The sequence below is a fragment of the Taurulus bubalis genome (genome assembly GCF_910589615.1).
Source record: "Taurulus bubalis genome assembly, chromosome: 11".
Taxonomy (NCBI): Eukaryota; Metazoa; Chordata; class Actinopteri; order Perciformes; family Cottidae; genus Taurulus; species Taurulus bubalis.
Window position 1 is genome coordinate 20,448,875 of NC_136599.1, and position 22,818 is coordinate 20,471,692.

Here is a 22,818-nt window from a genome sequence, read left to right on the forward strand (position 1 = left end):
GTGTTTTAAGCCTTTATAACATATAATAATGATAAATTCTTGCCAGATTTTGAAAGTTATTTCTCCTGAAAAAGGAGCAAAACAATTTTGCCAAAAGGACATTTTTTTTCCATATTTATTGATAAATAAGACAAAAAGGACCAGGCGGACTGTCATCATTACAGATCTAAAAGGGTTGCAGCCTTCAGTGGACCTCTCTTGCACCAGCTGTGCTTCACATTTGACCTTCATTACTACATCATCACTGTTACTGTCATCATCATCAACATGTAACCTGTCATATTCATTGTATGTGTACACACTTAAAGCTGATTCTGATTCTATAAATAACAATATATTAATTGAGGTAGTTTGCTGTTCCTGTAAAACTGAGCAACAGGGCCATTGGGTTCCCCAGGTTACATGTCGGTCACTAACACATTTACATCATCAGGTCATGACCTTGTGTAGCTCAGAGCAGTAGCTCATGGCCTTGTGTAGCTCAGAGCAGTAGCTCATGGCCTTGTGTAGCTCAGAGCAGTAGCTCATGGCCTTGTGTAGCTCAGAGCAGTAGCTCATGACCTTGTGTAGCTCAGAGCAGTAGCTCATGACCTTGTGTAGCTCAGAGCAGTAGCTCATGACCTTGTGTAGCTCAGAGCAGTAGCTCATGACCTTGTGTAGCTCAGAGCAGTAGCTCATGACCTTGTGTAGCTCAGAGCAGTAGCTCATGGCCTTGTGTAGCTCAGAGCAGTAGCTCATGACCTTGTGTAGCTCAGAGCAGTAGCTCATGACCTTGTGTAGCTCAGAGCAGTAGCTCATGACCTTGTGTAGCTCAGAGCAGTAGCTCTTGACCTTGTGTAGATCAGAGCAGTAGCTCTTGACCTTGTGTAGATCAGAGCAGTAGCTCTTGACCTTGTGTAGCTCAGAGCAGCAGGTCATGACCTTGTTTAGCTCAAAGCAGCAGTTCACATGTACTTATATCTGATCCAATGACATCTGCACACTTCTAGATTAGCAAAGGACACTTTTTGGTAATTTCTAATTCTGTATATCAAGCACAAGTTAAATACTCCCCTAAAAGCGTGAGGAACCTTCAGAATTAGTGGTGGCATTGTGATTACATTCCTGTATTTTACTTGTATAGCTGTATCTCAATTCTTCTGATTCTTCTGTCTGCAGTTAATCTGCTCACATGATTTACATCATCAAAGTTTTGACTTACAAGAGCTGTTCCAAATCACAGCACTCATCTGTCCACAAATGATTGTCATCAGGAAAGTGTCCATGGTCGGAGCGAGGACTGACTCCATTCTCAGTTTGAGTAGATTTCCTTTTCTATAAACTGTCACACGTCATAAAAACTATTGTTGAGGTATTTGCCTTAGAAGGCAGATTTAAAGGTCTTTTGAGGTATATTAACTTTTTACATTTTGTCTTTTCTTTTACTTATTTTGACTTTATCGATTTCTATAAACCTTTGTTTTTCTTATTGCATAAAATAAATAAAACTGGTCTGTGTTTTGTACATTCTGACCAAGGTCCAGTCTTGCTCATCTCAGAGTACCTTTATAGTCTCGTAAAGGTGAGATAGAGAGATCTTCCCCTGGAGAGGCTGACAGTTCTATTGTGTACTCTGGCTTTATGTGACCTTTGACCTTTTGTGATGATAGGTCAAATTAATCAAATTTACAACAAAAGAGGAAACTAATATTGTATTTCAAGATGATGTCTCTCTGTCACTAGAGATAAATTAATTTGTTTTTTTCTGTTTACAGATGTCATCAATAATGTCCAGTACGTGATGTGGAAATGTAAGTTTTGCGCATTCTCCTCTAATGGTCCTGAAGAATAATCCAGCGTTATAAACAGCATCATGGACATCATCGGTGGTGTTTAGGCCTTGTCTGTACTCAAGTTAGCATCATACCTTTGGTATTGCATTCATCTCTCTTGTCTTTTTTTGTAGGATACAAACCAGAACCAAAGAACAGCTGTCCTGCTTGGTCTTCATGCTACTATCTTTCAGAGGATACCTCTGACATAATCCGGATGTGTGATGTAAAACACTGTATTTACACATTTACTACACTCAATTGTTGTAATGCGATTGTTGTGCACTTAGACACAGGAGATCCAGGTGTGTATGGATTTTAAGAATTGCTTTACTGACAGCACTGAAAGTACAGAAACACACTCTGATCAGCCACACACTGAATACTGCAGACTATTTTAGTCCACTACTGAATCAAACATTTTCTTATACATACACATATCAGCTTACATTATCACTCTAACAACTTAATTCATACTAGCGACATTCTACACATTCACACAACTGTCATTCTCACAGGCTACAGGTGGTACTACGGTGTTTCCCGGTCACTAGCTAGCTAAGCTAAGTGATTCATTATATCCCGACACGTCATGACATTCAACTTCCAAACTGACATACATTCATATTTGCCTTCCTAACAGTTATGCCCATGTGTCGCTACTTTTATACCATTTCATCACTTTCACCCACCTGAAAGTACAGAAACACACTCTGATCAGCCCCACACTGCATACTGCAGACTATTCTAGTCCACTACTGACTTTTTCCCTCGCTTTCTTACCAAAGGACCCCTGAGCTGATCCATGTGCCTGCCTGAACTTTAATCCTCGTAACCTCTCAAATCATTCAAACCTCCTTTGGAGATAAACAAACAGATGCTAGGCGAACAAACAAAACATTTAATAATCAATAAAAATAATAAACAAATGAGAACATGGGGGACGGGTCCATGTCCAGTTCTTATTATCAGAGTAATGTTAATGTGGGCCCCACACGACAATGTAACACGTTTTGTGATTATTAGCTTTATTACCCATAGCCACGCTCATTTTTATAGAGATTTTGTATAATTGCAAAATACCTTTTCAGTGGAGTCTCCTTAACCTTTTTTGTTTTAGGGATTTTGAACGAGGACTCTCTAAACATTAAACTAGTACTATTTTGGAGATGTCAGTTAAGATGTGAATGTCTTTCTGTGTCTTCAGGTTCATGGAGAAACCCTGGATGATTGCAGGTTGGACTGTTGATGGGACACGAAGGCATTCTGCATGATTCACTTCCTTTGGAAGTCTTAGATGTGCCGAGGCAGCAGAGAAGATCTTCCAGCGTGAGCTCAGAGACGTGCTCACAGGCTTCATGTTGATGGCACAATCTACTGCGTTGACCTGGAGTAACCCGTAATCAACGACACCTTCAGTTCCTTCATGAACATTAAACTGGACCGGTGTTTAGCAAGAATCCATGTGCTCAGAAGCAAACTGCTCAGATAAATGGTAAATGTGCTGTACTTGTGTTTCTCTATTCTAGTCTTCCGACCACTCAGCTGGGGATTGAACCGCCGATCCTCTGATTGAAGGACGTCCCTGTTCTACCGCTGATCCACAGTCACCAAAGACTATAATAATATAATAATAGATATAGCCAGTAAATCTCAAACACATCTCAATGTCAACCTTGGTTGAGAAATGTAAAAGGGAAAACCGTAGACAAACTCTTCTAAACTGTAGATTGGTTGTTTTAACATGTACAACCTTTTGTGAGGCTATTGGAATTATGTTTAAGAAATGTTAAAAAAATGAAAGCTTTATTATATGGTTTTATGAAGTTCTCAGTATCCCACATTTTGCCTCTGCACAGCCACACAACCTCATCTCGTCTGTCTCTAATTCTATTATTCACCTTTTCCTATTATTCACCTTAAGTATCCAATTCAGTCATGCGTCTCTATTTTTTGGAGCGTTTACAATGTTCTTGTTCATATTGAAAATGTATGAATCTTTGTATTCATCTCTAATTTGTCAGAGTACAACCACACCTCCTGTCTGTCAGATTGCCTCCACTTGTATGTGGCAACAATGTTTAGGGAAACCGTGCACAGATTTCAGTTTAAATCATTTGAGTCTCTTGTCCTTCAGTGAAAAGGTCATGTTTGTTCTATATATATTTTCCATTTGGGTGTGTTGAGATGTACTTGTAGCGAATGTTTCAGTCTGTGTATATTTTCTTCAAATAAATGTTATATCTTTTGAACAGAAGTAAGAATTATTGGTAATTTCTTTTTTATAAAGCAAGCACACTTTCAATTATCAGTCAAAATAACATTTATATGCAAGTTGAAACACATTTGTAATGTAAGTCCTCTTAACTTGAAATGGTAAGTTGTTTACATGGTAAAGTTATTTTAACTTGTAACTGTGTGTTACATAAAAGCTCAAATGTGCGTTTGTTTGATTAGCTAAGGACAGTTTTCTTGAACTGATGATGTAAAAATATATCTTCTCATTTTGGCCCTTTGACCCCTTCTGTACCATTCAATGCAGGATTTAAGTGTGATAAATCAATCAACGAGGTAGGTCAGTTATATGGGTGTTTATTCAAAATAAACCAACTGTCTCTTTATTTTTTAATTATCATAATTTATTGCCTCGTGATCAACACATGCTGTTCGATGTAGGAATGTTTGGTTCTAAAATGCCACAAATATAACAAGTAAATACATGATGTATACAACTATGCTACAAAGTAACATTAAATATCAGAGGAAATAAACGTCATTAAATACATCTGTATCAATAACCTAGTTAATTAACAAAGACACAAGTAAATGTAACTTAATGTACACATGTATACTGCCATCTGCTAGTAGAAAGGTGAACCTGCACTCTGGTCTCCTCAGAGGCTCTGCTCTGTGTTCACTCAAGAAACGGCACAATGAGGTGGAAATATAGATATGATGCTTACAGCAACAACTCTACACACACAAATGAGTTTGATTTAACTATATAACGAACTGTGTTGCATTAAACAATGCAACGATTAATTGAACAGTTGATTCATGCTGTGTACATAATATATACATGGATATTAAACTGCCTGTAGTCACTACTGTTGCTAACATATTCAGGTTTATGTATTTATATTGATTAATTAATGTTCTTCTAACGTTACCTTTCTACGTGTTTGCATCAAAGAAGACTGTAAATAAGAATATTTTGTACATGTTTTTATTTTGACATGAAAAGAACCGGCTCGTATTCCGAGTTTGGTTTTCTCGTATTTTCGTTTTTGGATTCAGACGGCAGAAACGAAAAACGGAAGTGGTTTTCCGTTTTTCGTCCTTCTACCTACCGACACCTCACTACATATAAGGAGAGGACAATGGAGATTTTATCCAACTTGTATTTTAATTAAAAAAACGAAATGAGTTTCCTCCGTAGGGTGGCCGGGCTACTGTTTATATTTAAGGGTTTAAGATCTACGTGGAGAAAAAAAGTGTATCCTCCAGTTAATTATGATCTATATAGTTATGCGGTTATAATCACTGTCAAACAGAGAGAGGTGTGCATGTTCAGGTTTACCTGGTGGAAACATTATTCCAGTGATTATCTTAGACCAACAGTGACGTCTCCTCAAAGTAAAGTGGTATAACAGTATGACATAATATGGTCAAATAAAAATAAAATAAAAAGGCTGGTACATTATACATATTATTGCATATAGGTGTAATATTATGAAGTCAAATGTAGTAGTAGCAAAACAATATTCAGTATAGTACAGCAGTATTGCATATTGTAAGTATTACGTCTACAAAATACTATATATATATATATATATATATACACACACACACACACACACACACACACACACACACACACACACACACACACACACACACACACACACACACACACACACAATATTCTAACTTAAAACTCATCAAAACTCTGCTCTGGATAAATTAAAGGATCTTCACAGGAGCATCCTCCTTGGTGACATCTCTTGGAAGATTTGTATTACTTCACTGTTTACTTCACAAACGTTGGAAAGATGAGCTGGCCAGTATTCTTCTCCACAATGGCAAGGATTTCTTGCCGGTTTTTGGAGGAAAGCTGGAGTGGAACACCTTTACCTCTGTCTTCAGCTGGTCCTCATTTTCCTCATAGAAGTCACAGAACATGGACAGCTTTCTATGCCTCTGGGTTTGGGGTGCTTATCCAGTTGGCACACACTGTTAGAGAGTGGAAGGACTGTATGATTGTGCCAGTTGGAGTTCCAGTGATGCTCCCATGGAAACTCCTGTTGAGCTCTGTAATCAAGGTATTCATAAATGTTTATAATACGGGTAGATCAAATCAAGCATTCTGATTGGTTGAGAGTGAGTCACGAGGTGTAGTTTATTCAGCCATAAAGTACTGTACAGCCTGTTTACATTTAGAGCGTTCCATATCAGTGCGCACTTAAAAACAACAGGTAGATTTAAATTGCGCGACCGTTAGTTGTCATTTCAAGCTTGACAGTTACCAAACATGTTCGTGTAAACTTTGATATTATAACGTCCGTAGTAACGACCCGCAGACGTTGGTTTCCTTAACTTGCAGGTGTATTGCTTGAGTGTTCACAGTATTGCAACGGGGCTCTTCGCTAACAGTAACGTTAGCTCAAACGGAACAGCTAACAAGCTCACTTAGCATCCCCCACACTAGCATACTAGTTAGGCCCTCCGCTGACAACTCCCTAGAACAGTACATTATTGCACGACACAGTACTGCCTCTCGTACCTTATTGCTTAAGTAGTACACATCCTTCCTGTAGTATGACTCCACAGAGTCAATCTCATAACTCACTTGCGATGCAGTTGTGCTGTGCTGTGATAACACACTGGCACTTTCCGTGTCCTCTCCTGACCTGGCACAACAGTAGGTAAAGGAATGTTGAGAGCCTCTGCCTTCTCTGACGCACCTTGAGATATATCGGCAAACTTCTCCTCAGACTTCAATGTTGGACCATTCCACAGCCTACAAGCTAATTCATGGTGTAATTCACATAATAAGGCTTTCTTCTTGCAGAGCGTTTGGTGCAAGAGCAGTGACTTCAAATGCTGGGGTGGAGATTTCAATGCAGATGATGAATGCGAAGGTAATCACATTTTTGTAAATTGTTTCTAGCTGTGAATTCTCGTGACATTTTAAACATGAATTCAATATACTTTCCAAATTGTCTAAACGGCATTTATACAACAACACAAATAAGATGCCTGCCTTAATATTTCTAAAGAGGTGCAATATTACTCTGTGGCATGATGGGAAGGCACCGAAAATACAATTAAGAAAACTTGGGGAGCGATCGAGGAGTCATTTTTTTATCAGACTCTTGACTTTTGATCATACTTATGCAGAAAATAAATAATAAATATGATCATTATTATTATTTTTTTAAAGGCAAGGAGTTGCAGATTCTTTAGAGATCAAGGACAATAGGGTCTAGTATTCATATCAAGGTCATATGAGCTGTAGAACACAGAGTTGGGTTGAATGAGCTGTGCTGATGAAGAGTAAAATGCAGTATTTTTGCCATGCTGCAGAAACGCAACATTTCGCACAATCACTTAGATATTATATTTATCTGAATCTTTCATCTTTTTTTTTTTTTTACAGATCCATCTACCATTCCAAAGGAGTCTGCGTAAACATGCTGTAACCACAATAAGATCACAATAAACATGTATTAAATAAAATATGTTCAATCAGCAGCATGTGGCTTGTCGTGGGTTTGGGATTCAGTTTTATTGTTTTGCTATTGTGCGAATGATTATTAACCAAAATCTACAGAAATGTGGACGAGCAAAGCTCCACTGCAGTGACTCTTAGTGAGCGATGTTTTCGGGGTCATCAACGAAGTCCAGAGACAAAAAGAAAATAGCAATAGAGGGTGTGGACTGTTCCAAGAAGTCATTACAAAATTAAGTTGTGTGCCAGTCTGCAGAGAGAACTAAATGTCTTAAAGACAAAGAGCTCTCCTTCAAGAAAGAATTTTACAAATGTGGAAAGACAACTTGAGATTTCTCAGAAATGCGAACGAGGCTTATCAAACTCAGCAATTGCCTCTAACTGGCCATTGTTTGGGCAACAAGCAGACACACATTCCTCCGTGCTTTTAAGCTCGGCCGCTGGGCAACAATGATTTAATTGCATGTTCACTTTTCAGATATACGCTAGTTGCTGATAATATAAATCCTTATATTCTGCAGATATTCTCCATTACTCTTCATGCCTATTAAAGTTCAGGTCAGCGAGGTCAGTATAACACAGCTATGCAGCTGGAGTTGGTTGTGTCTATGAAAGGTCCAGTTCTCAAGGGAAGTCAGTCACACGCCTGCGCACTTCAACACTCACAACTGTTTATCAGTATGTTGACATTAGTAAAGCAGACGGGTCGTTGCACGGTCCAGTCTTGTGAGAAAAGATGAGAACACGGGATTCTCCTCCTCTTGATAGGATAGAGCCAATCAGATGTTAGGACGAGGCGAGACGAACCTGTGACGATAACCTGTGTATGAAAGGCCCCACTTCCGTTTGGGGGGCAGTTGTTCTTGACCCAACCTGCGTGTTGGCTGTACCACTCACTGCTTTTGCAATTGCAGCGCTGACTACTTTGCTTGTGATCATTTAGTAAATAAATATAGAGAACAAGAGAAGTTGTTGAACTGAGTTCTTCTGGAGGCTACACCAGGCATCCAATAATTAGCACGCATTAACATTGCGCAAGATCAAGCTATTGTTTTGAGGCGAAGACACCCCTTGACCTGGTATTATAAATACAGGTGTGTCTGTTCTTGCAACCATTAATTATGTATTATGTTCCATCAACTAGATAGACGCCAGTTGCGCAAGATCAAGCTATTGTTTTGAGGTGAAGACACCTCTTAGACACGGCAGTATAAATACAGGTGTGTCTGTTCCGGCAATCATCACAGTTCACCTCAGCCTGGATCTTCTACAATCATGCTCAGCTTCGGACTCAGCACCACACTGCGTGAGTACACAATTGACTGGCAACTCGAACAATTATTATGTGATTTTTTATGTATAGGTAGAAATTAAGACATCCGCTGTGTTGCCGAAGATGCTAATAGCTTTTAATACTTGAGTGGAGTTTTAGGGTGCTGGATGGTAGCAGCTGGAGGAAGGTCGGCCCACCACATAATCAGTATTGCTACTCCATGAGAAATGCACTTTTTTTTGTTAGGCAACGTTCTGCCGTCCCGCGGGCGTCTTTTACTGTACAATCTATTGTTCACTGTGCCTCTATTTATAGTTCGGTACGAGTTCCATATGTTTCTGGAAACCTACAATTCTTGTGATTCCAGCTATGCAACCCACCACAGCAGCTACAAACGAGACTTTTGTCAGACAACAACAAACAAACAAACGATAGCAAAAAAAGGTCCAATAAAAAGAAAATCCCATAAAACATTTAGTCCAAAACACGTGATTACTCCATAAATATCCACCAACTGGCGTTGCATCAATTCATATCAGCTGGAAGATATGAAAGAAAACATTTTTTGTTTTTAGAAGAAAAGCAAGTTTGCATGAGAGCACAGCTACAAACTCAGTATCAAAATAGGCTCGTTGGTTAATATTATTAATTTCCTGTGATATTGTTATCTGCTTTTTACTTAGACTAGATAAGGCTTCAGGCTATTGTTCCATTGTGGTTTCCAGTCCATAAGTCCCATTTATAGTCATCTACAGGCATCTATTTGCAAAGAAATGTTCAGGCAGGAATAAAAACCTTATACTTTAGTGTGTTCAAACTCAAAAACTCAGTGTCTGCAGAACTTAAAGTGATTCTGACTATTGAGGGAAAAAAAACAGATTGTTACCTTTCAAAAGAGACCAAGACCATGCATTTACTCCAAATAGTTCAAGTACAGCTTCCAATTTATTTTGGGTATACCTGGATAGGCGCTTTTTGTCAAATTTTACAGGAACGCTAAGAGGTTAAAAAGGGCCTGGGAAGAACACATGTCAGTTTATTTGCCATAATATTTTTAAACCAGGACAATGTGATGCTGTATTTAGTCTTTGTGTCATAGAAGGGCATATTTACAATCATCACAGTAATTTTTTTTGTCTCCTACTGGTAAATATATTTTGCATGTCCTTTTCAGTTTGGCAAGTTACCCTTCCATCATTTTTTGTGGTTGCATTTCTGAAGTCCATGCCTCTAAACCTTCTAATTTCACAGTTTGTAAGATCAGCCTTTCTCCTCCGTTCTTATTAGTAGAGGAGGGGATGTACTGGATCAAGTAATTCAGCTTCTACAGTTTATGGTCATGCATCACATGAAAAAAGAGAGAGAACCCTGCTCTTTTTGTGTGGTTTTGTCTTCAAAGTATAGCTATATTTAGCATTCAGAGCATACATCTAGCAGCAAACAACAGATGTGAGGAAATAGTGGAGTACTGTCAGCCTGAGGAGAGAGTGGAGGCACTGGGCTCTTTTATTCAGATTTGGGGTCCCTTTGCTAATTACATTGTAAAGGAAATTGACTCTGCTGCAAAATAGCACTCTAGATATAGATTTATCTCTTATTTGTATGTTAGTAACACCTGTGCTTTTCCTGCTTTGACATGTCAAAATGTCTGGTGTGGAGTATACTTTGAGAAAGATTTTCAATTTCTTATGTTAAACAAGACATAACTTCATCTCATGTTTGGCGGACACAGTTTGACAGCGATGTTTCTTTTCCAGTGCTGGCAGCAACATGTTCGCTCATGACAGCAGGTAAATATCTGAGTGGCATTAATGATGATTATTGAAAGCATTTTCCATGTACAGGATGTGGCTTGAATGCACTTCAACTAATGCTTTTTCATCCTTTATTTGAGTTGTTTCCACAGAGAGGGTCATCACATGTGAGGGGGGTAACAGAGTCCAGCGCCTGAGCTGCGGTAAGGCAAAACTCTCCAACATAAACAAATATAATGGAGTGATTTGTCCTGCTTCTAGATTTCTCATGTGGTGTGTTACAGATAGCGGAGTGATCGGCGTGCAGGCAGCACTGTATGGACGTGCAGACAAGGAGACCTGCTCTGAGGGAAAACCTCAGGGTCAACTTGCCAATACAGAGTGCTCTCTGAAGGGAACATTGGACGTCCTCAAGACAAGGTACACATTACCTGCACAGGAAAAGAAAATCAATATAATGTTATTGCACGTATTCTATATGTGGATACTGCTGGAAATGAGTCTCAGAATGCAGCTTGAAAAAGAAAGAAAACATTAAGTAATTTAGTAGTTGAAATTTGGGGAAATGAAGTTAATTTATATATTTGATTATTGTCACTCTCATACTGAGGCTTTGTGATTGATTATTGTGTCAGATTTCTCTTTGACTTTAATATGGCAACAAAATGAAACAATAGACTGGGCATCAACATTTTTTAAACCTGGCTTTATATAATATTCTGGTTTCTGTTTTGGAACCATATCTGACGAGACAATGCTTCATTTGCACATTTAAACCGGAAGTTTCAGAAAACTCAATGTGAGTTATCAGCTGGGGATGTTTCATTATGGTATCTGCTTGTTTCCTAACTCCTTAATGTGTTTCCTGAAGGTGTAATGGCAAGACGGAGTGTGAACTGAACCTGAAAGTTGTTCGTACCTCTGATCCCTGCCGTGGCATCTTCAAATACCTGGAAACCAACTACACCTGTTTCCAAGCAAGTCAGTGACATGTCTGCATGAAACTAACTGAGAAAAAAAAGCTGCACGTTTTATGCTGTGATGTCTAATGTGATTCACTCTTGTTACTTTGACAGTTCACCTTGTTGCATGTGAGGGCTCTTTGGCACACCTCCAGTGCGGTAATAAATATTTTTTTCTATTTCTTTCATGGTGGATTAAGCATAATTACATTTGCAATGCATCCGACCTCTCCGTCTTCTCCACCTTGCCAATTGTTCCTCCTCTTTTTGACAGATGAAGGACAGGTCATTTTTGTGTACGGGGCCGACTATGGACGCCGTGACCAGACCACCTGCATTTTCCAACGACCCGCCTCTCAGATTAAAAATGACACCTGCTCAAAGCCCACTAGCAAAGTTGCTGACAGGTACGGCTGCAGACCCTTGATAAATATAAGTAATAAATACGGATATCAATAAGCAATTTCCTATTTGGCACAAATAAATAGGTCCGAGTGAATTGTAATTCTTGCAAGCCGAAATAAAGTAAAATTGAGCCACACAATGTAAAGAAAACATGGGCACTTGGTGTGTGTGTTTCAAAGTATGCGGCATGCAGGCCGTTGAAGCATTGTAGTCGCTCAGTTCCCAGTACGTGTTTTAGCCTCATGCATGCACCAAAGCAGATTAGATTTCATATGCTCCATGGTGAATTCAAGCCGTTTTTACTCATGTCACTCCACAGCTGCAATGGGAAAAACAGCTGTACTATCAGCGCGAGCAACTCAGTGTTTGGAGACCCCTGTGTCGGCACTTACAAGTACCTGGAGGTGGCTTACAGATGTGAATGTAAGTATCGTAAAGGCCCATTAGGGTGATTACTCTGATAAACAGCCAAATATGTGATGTACAATATGGGGTAGGGAAAATGTCATCCTACTTATGTTGCTGAAATAAAATTAATATTTTTGGGATTTTTCTTTTGCAGGTCCTAAGAGTGCGAGCTGTGCACCTTAAGATCAGCTTTTATAAATTTAGCACTTCCTTTGGATCTGTCGCAACCTGGAGCAGACATCTTGGAAAGGTTGTTATGGGAACACAAAATCACATGACCCACCAAGCTGCTTGGTAGGCGTCACTTAGGGACTTAAAAATCAAGGATAATGCTGTATAAGGAACTTTCCAGAACATTTAAAGGGCGTGTGACACCTTTGTCACCGTGGGTCATTATGGGTTAACATGCTGAAATTTATATGCCAATAAACATGCACGGAATTAAATACATTTGTCAGTTTGTCAATTGCCTATAGAGAAATAAAAATACCACAGAATCTGGTTCCACATACATAATTATACCATTATGGCAGTCAGACCCACACAGGTATGTTAATGAGGCCACCTAATAGATCTTGGATCTTTCCTTCGTATGTCTCTTCAAGATGCTGCCAACTTCCTTCATACTTCTCTTTAAGATGCTGCCAACTCCAAAAATTACTCTCAACCTCAAAGCTTCTGGGACAAACCCTCTGCTGCACAGGAAGCGACGCAGTTTGTGTTCCCACTGTTTTTGGTCGTTAGCATGAGCAGTTGTGGCATATGAAATAAAATGAATAAAAACAGGAGTACATTTTATTAAGTCTAAGTCAGACATTACTTGCAGTTGCTTAAAGGGGAAGTTACAATGTCGTAAATTGATCGTAACACAAATCTTCCAGTTACTACAAACCAGTCCAAGTTAAGGTGATGTGCGATGAACAAAATCACTTTAAGTACAGAAAACTTGTCTTCAGTTTGTAAATAATACACAATAAGGATATTTGATAAGACATTTTTGACATATTGATCGTGTTTTCAGGAAGCAGCAAAAAGATTTACCAACAACAAAGCTTTCCAAACACATTCGCCAACAAGCAACGCTTCAATCGCAAAAACAAACAAAAAATCCTTTTGGGATCATATTTTCCTGTGATCCCTGTATTTAAAAGACTTTCATTTAGTTGCATGTTGTCAAACCTTAGCCCAAATGTCCCACGATGTTAATCTTTTAAAATGACTTCATCTGAATGAGTGTAAATATCAGAGGTCACCTACAACAATGTCTACCAAATGACGGTCAAGTTGCCGATGTCACTGCAGAGGTCGGTCTTTGACGGGTAGACAACTTTCAGGTTCCCGTCCTGGTCCACCGTGCGGATCTGCTGCACGATCAGCTCGCTGGAGGACTCGCTGTTGGCGGCCGGGTCCTGTGGGCCCTCCCCTTCCCCATCTGACCCCGCCTCCTCCAGGTGCTCTGCCGTGAACTTGTTCAACTCTGCCATTTTCTGTGGTGAAACGTGGAAATGCAGTTTAATGCCCAGATATGTGATTTGAAATTCAAATCATTAACATACCTCTTTGTAGGGCTGGGCGGTATGGCCAAAAATTCATATCACGGTATTTTGTAAGATTCTGGCGGTTTCACGGTATATCACAGTCTTTCTCCACCCCCGAGTAAACACATTCATTGATGCTGAAAAGGACCGTCTACCAACTGAAAAGCTGATGCGAGTGGTGAGCAGCTGTTTTTACGTTGGTACATAGAATGTGTTAGGAAGATAAACCTGGAGGGACTTAGGACCCAGGGGAATGTAGGTGAAAAAAAAACAGGAAGAGACAGACCGGAAGGGTCCGTCTCTTCCTGCGACGGAGTTTCTTCTTGGGGTGCATCCCAAGTCTCTAAATTGCATCCCCGTTTCCCTCATCCTTTCCTTGCGTCTTAGTCCCTCCCACCCGGGATAATGTATGGAGAGACGCAAGGACACCATGCAAGGGGAGAAGACGCGAGGAAATATGTTTTAACATGAGACGTTCTTTCCTCTGAAGCGTCACTTGAAGCAACGTCGGTTTCTGATGACTGCAGCCGCTTGACAGCTGATCAGCCGTCAGGCGCTGTAACAGCTGACGGATTTTGTGTCCGCAAACATGATCGGAACAGAATCGTTTTCTGCTCCGGACAGATTTAGCGAACATTCTATTAAAAATCCACTTAAAATATTGATTAAAAATGATCGGAAATGTTTGCAGTTGATTTAATAGTGTTAAACTACTACTACTAAAGACAGTTCGCATCACTGTCAGAGTGGAGATGTTTTCTGTCGTCTGTTAAACAAACTGCATTGAGTATTTATACAGTGTGCGGTATTTATACTTTGTTCTGTGTCCTGCTCAGTGTTGGGGTAGTTACTCAGAAAAAGTAACTAGTTACAAGTTACTAGTTACTTCTGAAAATTGTAACTAGATTACTTTACTAGTTACTGCATTTGAAAAGTAACTTCACTACTAGTTACTTTACTTTCCTTTTTTTAAGCAAATGTCCAAATTAACCGCAAAGATACCTGGACAAACATCATGGCCCTTTCATCACTTTATGATGAAAGGGCTGACTCCTAAGAACAAAACCAGCTTGTTATAGGAATCATTGTAGTGGTTTAAGAAAAAACAGAAAAATTAATGGCACTTTTCCCCATAAAATAGAAACAGAAAATGCAATTAAATAAACAGAAAATCCACTTCATCATTGCCTAAATAAACAGAAAGTGCACTATATCCTATGAAGTTCATCATTTTTCTCTATACTTCAAAATAGCGATTGTATCGCATGAGTAAAAGTCTCTGCAATCTTTCATCCGACAGCCTGTTCCTCCTTGGGGTCAGAACAATACTGCCCAGGCTGAAAAGCCTTTCCACAGTGTTGTAACTTGTTTTATTACATGATTTACTCTTATTGTCAAGAGCATGTAAACAGGAAGTGCTTTTACTTTGAAGGCAGACAGTACAATGATACGTGCTTGTTGACGCTAACTAATGTTGAATGTTACGTGTGGAAAATATATACATGTCTGGTGCAAGAGCGCGTTCTCAATGCTTTAACAGTTGTAATACTGCAGTGCACCAGTAGAGTGATTCCGTTCATACCAGACGTGTCTGGTATGACACTTTCATGGCGGTCCATGTGGAACCTCATGATCAACTTTAGAATGAATCCAGATGTTTGTAGAGACCTAAAAGTGAAGTTTCATCTACAGAGTCCATCAGGCCGAAATTCCCACATGTCCACAGGAAACATATACGACTGAAACTAACTTAGCACAGAACTTTCTTCTACATAAGGTTACCTTAAAACTATTGATTAATACATGAATAGTGAATGAATGAATTATGAATAATTGGACTGAGACTCTTAGAATTTAGAGAAAGATAATGATGTTGTAACCAATGGAAGCAATGACCAAAATCACGAAAATAATAAGTCGGAATGAACTTCTTATTTGTTAAGAGAATAAGAAAGAGAGAAAGTGAAACTTACTACAATCAGAGCGTCCATAACATCTTTACAGGTTTGCAGGCTGGCTGCACTCGTCACCTCCAAGAACAACTCTTTGGTCGTCTTCTTGATCTGTAAAGTACAATCAGCTGATCATGTAACTATTTTGGTTACGGCATAAGACAACAGAAACAAACTGTGGGCTTCACTCGTCATCATCTCCACCAGCGGATCGTGTGATCAGTCGCAACTGTGCGCGTTTGCGTCCGTGAGTGAAAAGTGAGTGTGTGCCTCCGTGTCTGTCCACGGCTAATCTCACATTCTGCTGCATCAAACTGCATAAGACTTTGGGTGGCCAGGTATGGCTGCATGCTCAAGGACCTGTTGGGGTTGTGGTGACTCACACTTTCTCAAAACACCTATTATTGCCCATTCTATACCGCTATTGACTGCGGGATAACAGCGGTGTGTTCGGCTGGCAACTAACAAAACCAATCAGTACACACACTGCTGTACCTCGCTGCACCTCTGTGCTAAGCAGGCAGACAGCTTGGAGAGTTTTGGTTTTGGTTTTTGGAGTTCAGTTTTCTCTTCCAACATAATCATATCCACAAGTATGAAATCTTCTCTTATGCGAGGACAGCATTAGGATAACTAGAAAGAAGAGATATAGAAGGGCATTTTTTTACTTGCATCATGAGATAATAATTGGTAACCAGATATAAGTAGTAACGAGCCTCACTGATCCTACCCCAAAGAAGACATGAAGCAGCTCATGCATCATCCACAAGGTGCTAGTAGCATTATGCATCAGTGGTTCCCTGCTGTGCGTAAAGTACATGAACCAGAAGATTCACAGGAATGATATTTTCTGTTTAGGGGGAAAATGTGGAAGGAAAATGTTTTGATATCTTATACTTAAGGTAAAACTGTGAAGTCATATACTGCACATATATCCATCGGCCCCGGACATGACCGGGTTATTAGACACAGTGTATAGTCAGTATGAGAAGATAAGTTTAATGTGGGGTTTCACCAGTTGAGAAGACGCAGGACGTAGAGTCGCGGGGACCTGGCGCTATTCCAGTGCGAGCCAGTAAAAAAGGGAGCTGTAGCCGCTAGCAACCGAAGACCAAAGGGCTAACTAGAAAGAGATGAGATATTATGACAAGTAGCGGGTAGATATGTGACCGGAGAAGGACCAGGTGGGAGATAGTCTGCTAAGCAGCTAAATACTTTAAGAAATCCGACGTGAACTGGTATATGTGATGAAGGTCTTCTTCTACTTCGGTGTTCAACGGCAGCTTGCATCCTTTTTGTTGGGAGCTTTCATTACTGCCATCTTCTGGTTCCCAACTACTAAACTTTCCCCATCAGTCCTGTTGCTCGCAGAACGCTTGTCAAGCACCTTCTTCCCAGCTTACTAGATTCCCACTAAGTTTGTTTCTTTACTGCGTTTACTACTTTTCTTTACTACCGCCATCTTGGATCCGTAAGCCTCCCTTCCTCTCTCGTGCAAACGGTTTCCCTGTCTGTAGCCTGTTCCCTACCGATCCACCATTATGTCCCACACATCACGCACAGCAACAACACAACGAGCGGAGACCTGCCCACCCTACTGCACTCACCTAGTCAGCTCATTCTGTACACCTGTTAGTCACACCCATCTCGTCAGCTCTATCACTCTCACCTGTCCAATCACCGGTCCGAGTATTTAAGTTCCAGCTTCACTCACTCAGTGCCAGATTGTTCTCCGCATTAATGCCAGACCCTTCCGCTATTATTCTCCGACTGCTCCCCCATTGCCGACCTTGCCCGTTTAGACCCGGAACACCACCATAGCCTTCAGTCCCCGATCACTAGGGATGGGCGGATGAAGCATTGAGGCTTTCTGCCTATTTGTACCGAAAATGATTCAACGCTTTGGGGCTTCACTTTGAAGAAAAACAGCGACATCTGGTGGCCGACTGGAGTCAAAGCAGCCCTTTAACAGTGTGACCAAAGTACTAGAACACCTCAATGTTTCAATCTCACATCTCTGCAGTATAAGTCAATGAAAGCTGCGTGTTCATTCACGGATTTGAAGTTATATACAACCATTATTGATGTTGCTTCTGTCGTTTTTTACATTGCAATAAAACTAAATGCAGGTCAATAATATGAAACGACATGTTCATGATGGGATTCAAACCTCTCCACACAGAACGGAAAAGACTATTCTGCATGTACGCAACCCACTATACTGTGGAGACATTTATAATTGAGTAGATTTTTTTTTATATTTTTAGGGAGGGGATATGAAGCCGCTGTAGACATCTTAATGCTGATTGGCCAAGACTCAACACATCAAAGATCTTCTATTTGCGAAGAGCAAACTTTTTCTTTTCTTTCCGTGTCTCACTCTGATCTCAGAAACGCTGGGCGAGTTGACCCCCTCCCAAAAACATACACTCTTCGGATCTACACGATTCACGTAGATAACATATTTTCATTTCAAAACGGCGAATTTCGCCGAAAGGTGACAAGTTTGCAGGTATGCATCTGGGTCCTTACACCAGGGTTCAGTTTTCTCTGCCGACATCATATGCACAAGTATTAAGATGAATTAGGATGACCAGACAGAAAAGAGATATACACACCTTGGTTTTCTCACTGTTGGTAATAGGTGGGAATGAGATCACGTGCCCCTCTGCATCCACTAGGCAGGGATACATGGCTTTTCCCTGCAGAAGCTGCAGGTATCTATAAAAAACATTATAAAAAGAGGCTAAGTAAATGTAATAGATGCATAGCTGACAATATTATTTCTATGATAAACTTAAGATTGAGATAGATTAAACTGTCACACACACACAGCAAAGATGTTTTGATTTACATTCCATTTGGTGCGTGTGACACTGAGCTTGTCAAGTAGTTGATCCGTCTTCCTGTGTGTCGATTCATTGCTCAGTCAACACGGAGGTTGGAACAAATCAGGGCCCTGTTTCTCGTACCTGGTTTACCGAGTTAGCGGGCTAATTTTCAGGATAAAATGACGTAGGTCTGGCTTTTCGGTTTCTCGAAGCAAGCTTAGATAAATCACCATAGCAACACAGACAAAAATGTAAACCTGCTCCCGGGCAGGCTTACTGAACTTCACTGGATAAACTGGCCACTCCCACCGGACAAAAAAGGCAGCTCCCTTCCTCATTGATGAAGGAGCGATATTAGTTTTATAGGGAGAGTTCTTCCAGATCGCCAAGATCCGTTCTCACATCCTCATGACTTCCTGTACGCGGCGATATAGATTCTGCTGACAAGAAATACTTTATTTACGAGAGCTTCTCGAGCCGCGGACATTGATCACCACAGGCGCAGCCGATCGCCCGTCTCACAGACACAGACTCTCACCTGCTGCATACCGCGCTGTTCTTAAGTTTATTTAGCTCTTAAGAAACTTATGGATGTGTTGAAAGCACTCATAATTATATGACAGTGTTGTTAGTACACCATACATATCATTATTGTAGAACATGATTAAGTTGATCGTGATGAAAATACAGAGAATCACAATTTATTTTCACTGCTTCAATTGATTGGATTTCTGATTATGAATAATACATACATACTGATCCGCCCATACACATATTCAAACTCCTAGTTGTATGGTAATCTACACATACACATACACATATATATATATATATATATATATATATATATATATATATATATATATATATATATATATATATATATATATATATATATATATATATATACATACATACATACATACATACATATAGTACATGATTCATACGTGCATACAGTACATATATCCTCATAAGTATATATTTATTCGTAAATATAATCTGATCGATTTGGGTGATGAAGCACTTCAAATTAGCCGATACATTTTCTCAACACTGACGCATTTAACTTCTCTGATATATTTGCGACGCTTGTGTCTCCCACCGGGGGCGCTGTTAAGCTGCGTTCACGGCAACAATGTTGCAAAAACGTTGGAATATTTGCAACGCGTTTGCTGTGAATGACTACGGTATTGACTTCCTCATATGCCTTGATGATCATCTCCTGCTTCTCAGTAGAGAAATAAAAAGAGGTTCCTCTGAGTTTATTTGCCATTGTACTGTTAGAACATCGTGGTGTCAGTGCTCCATTATTATCCCTTCTGAAGAGGAGCGGGTGCATTTATCTAGAGGACTGACGTCTGGCTAGAATTAACGAGACGTTTCAGCGCGGATCAGCCGTGAAGAAACCCAGATAGCCTGATGTCAATCATCTCGCTAATTTAAGATGGAGATTAGGACATTTGCTTGACTTTGTTTAGCCAGGTACGAGAAACAGGGCCCAGACTAAAGCTGTGGTCCAACATGCTTCTACTGCCCTCATGTGTTCGAACATAACTGCAAACCAAGTCAACACATAGGTATTGTAGACCACTTTAACGTTGAGTGTTTTATCATGTTCTTTTATTTAGAACATCTGTTTGCTTCTTCAACACAGAACGTTTTAACCAAAGCCTCTCTCCCTCGACCCCAGGCTGCAATGAACCAATGCGGGTCGATCGGCAAACACTTCCCCCTAAAGAGATCATGTTGGACAGAAGAGTTTACAGGTTTGTACTGACTTGTGGAGGCCAGTGACGTTCTGCCTCTTCTTCTGCTTCCTCAGCTCATCCGCCTCCAGCTGAAGTTGTTTAATCAGCTCGACGGCCGTCATCTCCTTGCGACCCAGCGACACAACCTGTCAAACATTGTGGTTTTCAAATGGGACTCTTTTTTTTTTGCTTTACAATGGAAAATGACAAGAACTCACAAGATTCTGAATCCCAATAGAAATTTGAATATTTCATCCTTTATTCCTGTGATGGAAATGTTTGCAGTCTGACTGGCACGAGATTGGGATTCAAATGAGGCAACCAATCGGCGTTCACGTACCTTCAGCTGGGTCGGCGGTTTGACATCGTAAGTCAGTGGTGCTTTGATAAGCTGCACATCGTGACTCGCAATGGTCGCGATGGTCCTTTTACCACACAAGTCATCATGAAGCTTTGTCTAGAAAAAAACAGGTGATTATTAGTTTTTTCGATGACTACATTGCACACTTATCAGTCACGTCCCACTAAAGTGGTGCGATGTATGCCCCCTTGCGAGGGGTCTGACCTTACCTGGGCCATCAGGAATCGTTTGAGCGCATTCCCAGGCTTCAGGTTCATGCCGCGGACCACGCAGCACACCAAGTACGGTCGAACATCTTTCACATCGGCGCCCACCGTAACGGAGAGTGCAGTGGGACTGTCCGAAATATGGAGGACCCTCGCCACCATCTTGTTCAGTTCCTCCTCCTCCTCGTCTTGGTCATCCGCCACCTTCTTCTTCCTCTGCTGCCTTTTCCCCTTGTCTGCTTTGCGACCCCCTTCCCCATCAGCTCCTTCCTCTCCCTGTTTTCCTTTCCCTTTTCCCCTGAGGTATTCCAGGATGGACTTGGTCTGGCAGCCGTTCACCATCTTCTCCAGCCGCTTGTCGTTCAGCTTGTTGCCTTTGAAGTTGATCTCCTTTAGTTTGGAGCAGTCGCTCAGATCGGAGGGGATCTCCTTCAGCTTGTTGTTGGAGAGGTCCAGCATCTGAGGGGGACAACACAATGTGCATATGTTGAGTTTGGCACTCTGGGAAAAAAAAGAGCATCAGACATCCTTAAGGTTTTAAGTGTTATGTAAAGAAGAAGAAAAAGAAAACACTGCATTTAAAGCTGGCACATATGCACACTTGCCAGCCTCTCTTGTGTGGAGCTCACTCGCCAAACTCGGTTAAAAAAATGTGACATTTTCATGCTGCATTGCACATTAGCAAACGTGGAAACTCGCTAGCTATAATGTCAGACACACACAAAACACACGGATGGCTTATTCAAATTTCGGTGTACATTTGATCCTCACAGCGCCCTCAGAGAAACCCGCCACTCAAAGACGGACTTTTGTTTGGCATCGAGTCCCAAACCCACCTTCAGGGCAGCTAGCTTGTGGACGTCTCCGCTCAGCTGCTCGATGCAGTTGTCGGAGGCTTCCAGCGTGCTGAGGCGATCCAGCCTCTCGGAGTAGAAGTCGGTGGGGAAACCGGTGAGCCGGTTCTTGGACACGTTGATGACGGACAGCTTGGTGCACTGGCTCAGCCCCTCCGGCAGAACTTCCAGGCTGTTGCAGCTCACGTTGAGGGTGTTTAGCTCCTTCAACTGAGTGACCCCCTCCGGCAGAGCACTCAGGTTGTTGGCCGAGAGGTCCAGGACCTTCAAGGACTTGAGCTTCCCGACGACATTCGGGACGGAGGCGAGCCTGTTCCTGCACAGGATGAGGCTCTGGAGGGTCGTCAGACGCTGGATGCCCTCGTGGATCTCTGTTAGACTCGGGCACTGGCTCACTTCCAAATAATTCAGCAGGGTGAGGGAATAGATGGCCGAGGCGAGCCCCCCGTTAGCGGAGATCCTTTCGTCGAAAGTCGGACCCTGAAACACCAGCTCACGCCTCTTCTCCGTGGCGGCTTTCTCTATTTCTGGCCAATTTTCCAAGTCATCCATGCTGACTGCCGCACACCACTTCTCAAGATAGCCGAGACGAGGAAATACGCGTACATCCGTTTTTATATTTCAAAATAAATCAGCACGTTTTTTTTTAATGTATGGGAATGGGGGTGGTTCTCTGAAAACTTAAATGAATACAGCATTTTGGGCGTGTGCATTTATTTTTAATCATTGACATCTTTGTGTGTGTGTAATATGTATGTCACGAGTTTTGTATTTGCGTGCCCCTACATATTTATTGCACAAGATTTTATTTTGAAGACAACATGTTTGACTTCCTGTAGTAGCCAGGCAGTAACGGAAACGATGCTCTCGCTTCCGCCCGGGGACCGAGAAGAAGTTATGAATACGCGTTTCAATAAGTATATTGATTGTTGATCGATGCAACAGCTGATTTAAAATGTAGGTCGACACATAATACAACCA

General features: G+C 40.9%; 2 protein-coding genes and 1 long non-coding RNA gene across 3 annotated transcripts; 2 read left to right on the forward strand and 1 right to left on the reverse strand.

Moving 5' to 3' along the window:
- The first annotated feature begins 1,658 nt into the window (after nt 1–1,658).
- On the forward strand, nt 1,659–4,053 carry LOC306743781. The gene is made up of 4 exons (XR_013771089.1): nt 1,659–1,790; nt 1,946–2,037; nt 3,019–3,210; nt 3,341–4,053. It is a non-coding gene; the product is annotated as an uncharacterized lncRNA (long non-coding RNA).
- A 4,690-nt stretch (nt 4,054–8,743) lies between these two features.
- Nucleotides 8,744–12,792, forward strand: LOC306743779 (L-rhamnose-binding lectin SML-like). The gene is made up of 9 exons (XM_079226338.1): nt 8,744–8,848; nt 10,573–10,605; nt 10,710–10,772; nt 10,854–10,989; nt 11,441–11,550; nt 11,646–11,690; nt 11,806–11,938; nt 12,256–12,359; nt 12,499–12,792. Exons 1-9 carry the CDS (start codon nt 8,818–8,820, stop codon nt 12,525–12,527), a joined length of 684 nt encoding a protein of 227 aa, XP_079082464.1. The 5' UTR covers nt 8,744–8,817; the 3' UTR covers nt 12,528–12,792.
- A 339-nt stretch (nt 12,793–13,131) lies between these two features.
- On the reverse strand, nt 13,132–22,389 carry lrrc47 (leucine rich repeat containing 47; the record flags this gene model as incomplete). Its single annotated transcript, XM_079226337.1, has 7 exons — nt 13,132–13,831; nt 15,856–15,945; nt 18,453–18,555; nt 20,447–20,562; nt 20,757–20,873; nt 20,987–21,442; nt 21,820–22,389. 7 exons carry the CDS (start codon nt 22,387–22,389, stop codon nt 13,610–13,612), a joined length of 1,674 nt encoding a protein of 557 aa, XP_079082463.1. The 3' UTR covers nt 13,132–13,609.
- Nucleotides 22,390–22,818: the final 429 nt, after the last annotated feature.

Bases quoted from the DNA above. Each gene is read 5' to 3' on its own strand.
- LOC306743779 (XM_079226338.1), top strand. From the start codon at position 8,818: ATGCTCAGCTTCGGACTCAGCACCACACTGC. The intron at 10,773-10,853 runs GTAAGGCAAAAC...GGTGTGTTACAG, and splicing joins AGTCCAGCGCCTGAGCTGCG to ATAGCGGAGTGATCGGCGTG. The intron at 10,990-11,440 runs GTACACATTACC...TGTTTCCTGAAG, and splicing joins TTGGACGTCCTCAAGACAAG to GTGTAATGGCAAGACGGAGT.